Genomic DNA, 8,337 nt, shown 5'->3' with positions numbered 1-8,337 from the left:
TCCTAACGACAAAAATGAACTTATCCTACAAAGAATTGTAACTGGTTGTAGGATGGTAATTGATTTCAGGAAATTAAATAAAGCTACTAAAAAAGATCATTACCCCTTGACTTTTATTGATCAAATTTTAAAAATATTATCTAAGCATACACATTTTTGTTTTCTTAATGGATATTCTGGTTTCTCTCGAATACCTCTGTCAAAAGAAGATCGAGAGAAACCTATCTTTACTTGTGTGTTTGGAACTTATGCTTATAGATGTAATGCACCTGCTACCTTTTAAAGGTGTATAGCTGCTATATTGTGTGACTTTTATGAAAAGATTATTAAGGTATTCATGGATAATTTTTCCAATTATGAGACGTCTTTTGATGATTGCTTAGGCAACCTTGTTCGAGTTTTGCAAAGACGTGAAAAAACTAATCTTGTCTTAAATAGGAAAGTGTCCCTTTAAGGTGAATGAAGGTATAATACTGATGCCCCATAAGTATAGGGGATCAACTGTAGTCATTTCGATAAGTAGATGTATATACACCCATAGAACAAAAGTTCCCCTCCATATGAGGAGCCGCATGTTTAGCTCTATTGAGGTTTAAAGTTATCGCGAAAAACACAACTTTTCCCACGTACTTCTCATGTCATGAGGCAACTCGCCGGATTAAAATGTAGCCGAACCGCACACGTCTGACATCGCCTCACATAACTTAATTTATTTTGGAAATTTCCATATACTTGTATTGGGGTCATGTTGATGTACATGCTATTCTTGGGATCATATTGATGTACCGGTAATTTATCTCTGAGCCTGGGCTCGTATAAACCCGGTGAACAGTACCATGTTTTAGACTACCAAAAATGTTTTAAAAAGTCCAATTTTTTTCATGATGCAAGATCCTCTTATGTGTGAACTCCCTGCAAAACTTTATGAAATTTGAACATTCAAGAAACTCACGGCAAAAAAGACAAAATCAGGCATGAATAGTGCACTTTTCAAATGTTTCTCACACATCTGAAACTTGTCTTTTTTGCCGTGAGCTCCTCAAATGTCGAAACTACACAAAAATTTGCAAGCAGTTCACACATAGGAGCATCTTACACCATAAAAAAATTGAACTTTTTTGAATACTTTTTGTACCTCAGAACAGGGTACTGTTCATGCACGAGCTCAGATGAGCCTGGGAGCCAAATTGCCGTGTTTCTACTTCCTCCCCTCTCTCTCTCCCCTTGTATTATCTCGGATTATAAACGGAATTGAAGATTTTAGAGAGAGAAAAGACAAGCTAATTGCAAGACCATCATAGAATGCATGTTCCATCAATACCGAGATCGTCCATGACGCCACTCTACTATGCATCTGATATGGTATGAACAAACCTTAGCAGCTAACTTTCTAAACACCATTTTTTTTCAGATTAAGATGGATCAGGAGGAGAATGCATGGCGGACCTTGTTCTCAAGGAACGAAACCAACTCAAGGGTGGTGGCACCGAGCCTCGACGACAGCAGGCAGCGAGGTCGCAGCCGCGTGCAAACGATACATGCCGGGTCTGAAGGTGGGCATAGAAAGAGCATTGGTATCCTCGTCTGCTTAGACGTGATGATCAACTGCCAAAATTATACCACATCACACGAATATGTAGCAGCAAACTTCCCCAGTGACAGTACGGCATGTATTTTGAGCACTGGTATCCGGTGACAAAATTGAATATACACCTCAACTAGGATGAACGCGGATGTATGTATTACTCTTTCATCCAAAACGCAAGCACGGACACCGCCTTGGCCTGCTTGTGTTGCTGGCGATGGCGAGGGGACCGTCGAGAGAAGACTCACTTCTTTTCCGCTGCTTTATGGTCTGGAATCTTCAGCATGCCACCGTCGATGAGCGGCTGCACCTCGGATTTCGCAAGATCCTTCACCTTGGAATCTGGAGATTCCAGATAGGCAGCCACCACCTTGGAGCTGCAGCAACGATCAACAAGTTCAGAAGAGTATCAGCGCATGATTCCCCTTTTATTTCCTTCAAAATACCACCTCAGCAGTGCAATGTAGTACGTAAATTGCAACAAATAGTTGAAATTGTATTCGTCGCATTTGCATGGTCCACAAATTTGATGAACAGATTAAACAACTGGCATATCGATGAGGAATCATTTTGAGGTACCTGAATCCATCTGCAAATGACTTGGACTTCCCTTTGAGGGCTTTTTCCCATAGGGTAGCGGCAAACGCAGGGCAATCAAGTACCATCTTTCTGATTACGCGGCTCGAGTGGTAGTTATCAAAGGCATGCTCAACATCCTCTGTCCTCGGCCGTGCTGCGTCAGAAGCTATAGCATTGTGAAGCACGTGGATCCTGTCGGTGACCCCCTCCAAGACATTATTTTTTCCACCTATAGCAACCTTGGAAAATGGCAATACAGAATCTCAGTAGGTGCAGTCATGACGCTCTTCAATGGTCATTTACTCATTTGTGTCAAGAGACAGACCAAGAAAACAGTAGGTAGGTTCGTGTGTAGACTGGAGTGCCATTTTCTTTTACAGGAGGTTGATTCATCATCATTAAGGAAAAGTGAATAAAAGTAATACTAAGCACAGGCCTAGGGACCAACGCATCCCAGAGAAAAGGTTCCATCAACTCATAAGAATATTTCCACATTGTTGAATAATAATCAGGAAAAATGCTCGTCTCTTGTGAAGGTCATGCAAGTAAAATCATAGCACTATTTATCACAAGTAGTCCCTTTCACAAAGAAATGTCATAGATGAATGAATATTATCGCAAGATACTGGCTATAGAGGTACAGGTAGAAGCGTAGAGCATGGACTAAGGGATTACCTCATATAATACATCTTTGCCAAAGTTTGCTCGAAGTAACTCTCCAACATTTTCAATGCAAGTCTCAATGAGAACCTGCAAAGGAAAAAAGAAAACCTACATTAGGACTAGGGGTACGTGACTATGGGACCATAGTAATGTCAGGATCAGGGTGTCATGTGACTAATGAGGGCGTAGTAATGTTGCGACTAGGTGTTCTTTCACAAATAATCACCCTAAAATCATAGTACTAGTGCAAGAATAAATGTAGATCTCTTGAGGGGGGACACTACATGCTCAAAAAGAAATGCCATTGAATAAATAAATAAATAAGTTAAATACATGTTAAGAGTATCACCTCGAAAAGTTCGCTTTTCACCAACAGTTCTTGCCTCCGTTTAAACGGGTCCTTCTTGCTATCAGATGCAACCAGTGTGTCTTCTGAACCCCCATGTTCTTTTTCAGCTACATCATCCAACTTACTATCCAAGTTAACTTTAGCAGCACCCTCTGATGCCTCATCCTGAAACAAAAAAAAGCAAATTTCTGGGGGCTATCTCTCTTCAGAGTACTTAACAGTTAATAGGGTAGGTAACTTGCCTTTGAAATAAGGGAAGGCACACTGTACTTCAGACAACTCAAATCAGTCGGAGTCAGATAACGTGAGCAAAGTGGGTGAAGTAGCTGCAGCAATGGGCGTCTCCCGTTCTGTTCCAGCAAGGAGCTCCATCATAAAGTCTCATGTACGTGTAACAAACAAATAAAAATAAGCATATCAGAAGCTCGTTATTGCTTTTACCTTGTCAAATATGAGTTCCTTTAACTGTTTTGTCAGCTCTTCAATTACAACCTACAAATAATGAAAGTAAGCTATAAGCATTGTCTCTTCAGATTGCTTGTAATGGCAGCATAACACTTGCTTCAAGCAAATGATTGGTGCTGGCTAACCTTAGTAAGAAGTTTTGTGTCATCAACAATGGAGAGAAGACAAGCAAGGAACTGGAGAAAAAAAGATATGTTAGTTTAGTTGATGATTGATCACTTGGAAGCATAAAACCATCTGAAATTACTGTGGATTGGGAGAATGTTTTTGAACGTTAAAGCATAAAATTCACACAGTAAAACCCTATTTGAATACTAAAATATACTATTAGAAATATAGACACCACTTACAAGGCATCCATAATCACTGAGAGCAAGCTTCATAACCTGACCCTTCAAGCTTTTGATAATTTTCTTCCTATCCTGAAATGCATTACCAAGTTAAATGATAAAACCACACTGGAAATAAGCAAGAATAAAAAGAAGTACTACTGAACATGCAGCATGAGGCACTAACTAACGTACGGTTCTTCCCGAAAAAACAAAAAAACAAAAAACTAACACACGGTTCAATTTGCATGACTGTTTAGTGTCTAAAATCAACAGAGGTTAATAAATAAACATTGGATAAAGCAGATGAGTTGGCAAAGTTAAAAAAAGTGATCACTCTGAAATCTGTCTTTCTAGATACAAATAAGAAAACAGAAAGACAAAAAAAAGACAATGTACCTTCGCACTGCCATGCTTGAGGCAAGCAAGCCCTAATTTTAATCCTTCCCTGGTCTGCATGATACGAATGAGAAGTGGTTCTGAAGATCTTTTCTTCTTAGCTTTTGATTTTGTTGGTACTTCAGCGACACCTGATAGTTCATCTCCATCTACGACAGATGACCCTTGAGTAAGATGGGGAATTAACTGACGAATCACGTCCGAGGCTGATGTCTACGAAACACATGCATATATTAGATAGTGCAATAAGCTGAAGAAATATTTCATCAAAAAAGGAGAGCTTTGTTGTAAAGATAGGCCAATCGCGTCAATAAAATACATTTACCTTGTCCGCAATTGTTAAGTACTCCAATATGACCGTGTGTACTATGGAATACTCAACAATACCTTTTTCCAAAACTGGCTGGATAACAGTAGTCATATACTGCAGGACAGATGATTTCTGTAGTCCAAGCTTAGAAATTGTTTCTAACAAACTGAAAAAGAAAGTTGAATTTTAGGATATTGAACTAAATAAGTAACTGCAGCCACCTATGTCAGGATAAGTGAATGACTACAATAATATTTCCGTCCGCCCAAGTTAAAGTTTTGTACAGAGAAGTAACAAAAGTTAAGGGGACACTACAAAGCAGATGTATGACAAGACATTATAGCGTGCCAACCTGCATGATTTTTGTTCAGTCAAGTCCTTGAACAGCTGAAGCTCGGTGGAGTACAATTCCAACAACAAACTTCTTTTCTGAGGCGGTGTCGCCTGATGAAAGGTGCAATCAACAACTGCGAAAAAGAGTGCATCTCAATGTAAGATTTCCATGTACCCCTTTACTTGTATAGCAAATAGAAACGCATGTGTACAATGGCATTCAACCATTAACTCCTGCTGCTCCTATACACGACAAGTTCCTATCCCTTATGACAATAACACATAGCAACACATACCTGCAGCTCCTATTGTGTGACGAAGTAGAGAAGCGACATGACCATGAAGGGAAGAGATGAACAAGGCAAGCTGTTTTTTAGTGGCTGCAGTCACAAACAAGAGGTATGTTAGTGAAGCTATAAGGGTTATCATATATGAACTCATACGAGTTTTTAGCGAATTGTAGAGAACTTTACCAAGTTTTATGAGCTTCTTCACAAGAAAAACAGCGTATTTCTTGCGAGAGAAATGGAGCAAATGTGGCTGCAGGGCAACAAAAACAGCATCCCTCTCTGGCTGTGAGCACCACTTCACACATGTCTGAAAAAGGAATGGCGACTATCAGAATAAGGACGAAAACACCATAAGAAGCGCGTTCATAAAGAGTGAATATCGTCAGCTTACCTGAAGAACACGTGCGGTTACATGGGATCCAGCAATTTCAAAATATTTGCCATCCATTTTACGGAGAGCCTCAGTCACTAGCCTGTAGAGATGACAAACGCATCGGCATAAGAAGTTGACCATAAGTTGCAACTCACAAGACTTTAATAGTGACGCTTACTTGGATCTATTCTCCTTGCTCACATCACGGCATCTCATCTTTTCCCATAGTACTGCCAGTTCCTGTCGATATTAGGTGTCGGCGGCACACCAAATTAGAGTTGGCCAGAGTATGGTTAACTGAATCATCATATACAGAGTGGTGGTTGAAGCAGGCACTGCTACTATTTATTACTGGGATAAAAGTCAGTTTTTGCTTCATTGTCAAAATTAAGTAATGCTACCAGCAGAATTCAAGTCCAAAAGTAAAAATCAAGAATATGTAATACTCAGAGGTCAATTATTTTGGTTTAGGCTACAAGCAGCATTACATGATTGTTTATTATGTATGCAGCAAGTGTAATCTGAAGATTGAACATACAAGGAAACGTGATCATAATGGGAGCATACGGTACAAAACAAAAATTACCTTTTCGAGGTTGTAATTGGGCTTCCTCTTCATCTTCCTCGACTCGGACATTTCCTGCCACAATCGACACCATTCCACAGCTTCAGCACAAGCACAAGCAGGACCAAAGCGCAAGCTCTCCAAACGAGCTAAACAAGGAAGGGGCACCGATGGAATACCTTGGCGGCGACCCGCTTGCCCTTGGCGGTGACGGGCTGCGGCTTGGCCTTGGCGGCAGGGGCGTCATGGGTTTTCTTCCGCTTGGTGGCGTCGCCGCCTCCCTTGGACGGCGCCTTGGGCCTCCCCGCGGCCTCGCGCTTCCGCTTGTTGGCGCCCGGGTGGTCACCACCTCCGGCCATGGGAACACGAGGCGGCGTCGGCGAACGGGGGAGGATGAACGAGGGTTTACTGGTCGCAGCACCGGAGGAGGATGCCCAGATAGGTTCGTTCTAGTCTAGGGGGCAGTTCTTTTCACCTCACGATTCTCCAGAATCTGATTCTGGGAAACTGCCCACAGAATCAGCTGTCCAGTTCTTTTCTGTGATTCTAGCATGTGATTATTGTATGAGTTGTGTGCTGAAATGTCTGTAACGCCCCTAGATTGAACTGAGTGCTGAATTACTAATACTTGGTTATTTCTGATAGTTTCATGTCTAATATGAACACGAAAGCTAGTTGCAAATTTAATATGAATTTAGTAAGCAAATTTGCTTGTCCTACATCCGACAAACTGGTGTTTCCAGGGGCGCGGTTATTTGCTCGCACCTCTTCTACGCACACATCCATATAAATGGAATGATACGCACTATCCCAAATTGCTTTAGGATGCTTCACTTTCTCCATCTAAAACATCCATATGTGAACGTTTTAATGTACACAATTTTTTTCATTGCTAAACAGAGTTAAAAAAGAGTTTGTATTTTTTTCATTGCTAAACAGAGTGTATTTTTTCATTGCTGACCAAATTGCATATGTGTGTACTACATGTGTGTACTATCGCGAGCAGCATCAGCCAAGCAGCAGCAGCAGCAGGAGCGAAGCAGAGCACCAGCAGCCAGGTGGAGCGTCCGTAGCCATCCTAGAGATGTAGGGGAGAGAGAAGCTCACCAGCAGAGGCAGGAGTTGCTGGAGCTCTTGATGATGGCGGCGGGCTGGACGGGGCGGCCGCGCGCGCAGGTGTTGGCCGACGGGACGGGGCGTAGGGGGTGGCGGGGAAGGAGACGGGGCGGCTGGCCGCACAGTTCTCCGGGATGGCGGCGGACGGTCGGGGTCGCCGGCTTGTAGCGGATCTGACGCCGCCGCGGCGGGGTCGAAGGCTGGCGGCACTGAACCCTAGCTGGGGACGAAACGAGCGAGCGGGCTATGGTGCCTGCAAATTTTCGTGTTTTGACCCCAGATCTGACCCCGATTTTAAAATTTTGAGATTTATTAATTTTTTTGCCGTCAGGGTTCACGACGGTTGAGTATACGAGCCTATCGCCGAGATTCTTGACGGTAAAAAACTTATTTATATCAATGGGGCGCATCTTTATCGTCAAACAAATTAGTAGCAGAATGTACAACCCTACTATCCGAAGATAGGTGCGAGCATGTACTGTATACAATACTTAAAAAATAAAAATACGATAGGACATGCTAACCTATCGTTAAGGGTCTCGACGATAGGTTGTTATACCCTATCGTCATGGACCCTGATGGTAGGAAAAGGATCAAGTCCCAAAATTTTACAAACAAGGATCAGATCTTGCTCAACTTTTATGAAAGGATCAAAACATGAAAATTAGCCTCTCGTGGCTCTATGCATCTGTCATTTTGGGCCCCTATTTCCAATTGCTCTGAGTTCGGACATTTTGAGGGTAAATAACTCGTTTAATATGGGTAGAACATTAAAACCAAATGTTTTCTTTCGAGGGGCTCGGCATAATCGTGAGAATCGCCAACATTCTCTGATTTTCATTTGCACTACTATTCTTGTGATTTCCAGATAATTTTAAAGAAGAAAATCAAATTCCTTTGCGATTGTTGATTCTCTCAACGCGATTGTTGAGAATCACCTCAAAAGAACTGGCCCTAGGATTTATCGCCTGCCAATACCAG

At 41.9% G+C, this 8,337-nt stretch overlaps 1 protein-coding gene across 4 annotated transcripts; it reads right to left on the bottom strand.

Moving 5' to 3' along the window:
- Positions 1-1,571: 1,571 nt before the first annotated feature.
- Positions 1,572-7,641, bottom strand: LOC123398977 (pumilio homolog 24-like). 4 transcript variants are annotated; one of them, XM_045093413.1, is made up of 18 exons: positions 7,348-7,641; positions 6,420-6,786; positions 6,262-6,315; positions 5,854-5,915; positions 5,694-5,775; positions 5,486-5,609; positions 5,309-5,392; positions 5,032-5,146; positions 4,695-4,845; positions 4,370-4,582; positions 3,992-4,063; positions 3,767-3,817; positions 3,618-3,668; positions 3,419-3,526; positions 3,177-3,341; positions 2,840-2,914; positions 2,165-2,403; positions 1,572-1,962 (listed from the first exon to the last, which is right to left on the bottom strand). In XM_045093413.1, the coding sequence occupies exons 2-18, from the start codon at positions 6,597-6,599 to the stop codon at positions 1,830-1,832; spliced, it is 1,959 nt and encodes a 652-aa protein (XP_044949348.1). In that variant the 5' UTR covers positions 6,600-6,786; positions 7,348-7,641; the 3' UTR covers positions 1,572-1,829. The 4 variants fall into 4 exon arrangements, with proteins under 4 accessions (XP_044949348.1, XP_044949349.1, XP_044949350.1 ...); XM_045093414.1 differs by having other exon boundaries at positions 6,420-6,778; positions 7,348-7,632; XM_045093415.1 differs by having other exon boundaries at positions 6,420-6,747; positions 7,348-7,632.
- Positions 7,642-8,337: the final 696 nt, after the last annotated feature.

This window comes from Hordeum vulgare, chromosome 5H, assembly GCF_904849725.1.
Source record: "Hordeum vulgare subsp. vulgare chromosome 5H, MorexV3_pseudomolecules_assembly, whole genome shotgun sequence".
Taxonomy (NCBI): Eukaryota; Viridiplantae; Streptophyta; class Magnoliopsida; order Poales; family Poaceae; genus Hordeum; species Hordeum vulgare.
This window is presented reverse-complemented; position numbering and strand designations above follow the sequence as displayed.

What these genes read in the sequence shown, in the direction of transcription:
- LOC123398977 (XM_045093413.1), bottom strand. Translation starts at nt 6,599, where the DNA reads ATGGCCGGAGGTGGTGACCACCCGGGCGCCAACAAGCGGAAGCGCGAG. An exon ending in TCAGTGATTATGGATGCCTT is followed by an intron (nt 3,818 to 3,991) that starts GTAAGTGGTGTC and finishes TTTTTTCTCCAG; the next exon opens with TTCCTTGCTTGTCTTCTCTC. An exon ending in TGAAAAGCGAACTTTTCGAG is followed by an intron (nt 2,915 to 3,176) that starts GTGATACTCTTA and finishes TTTCCTTTGCAG; the next exon opens with GTTCTCATTGAGACTTGCAT.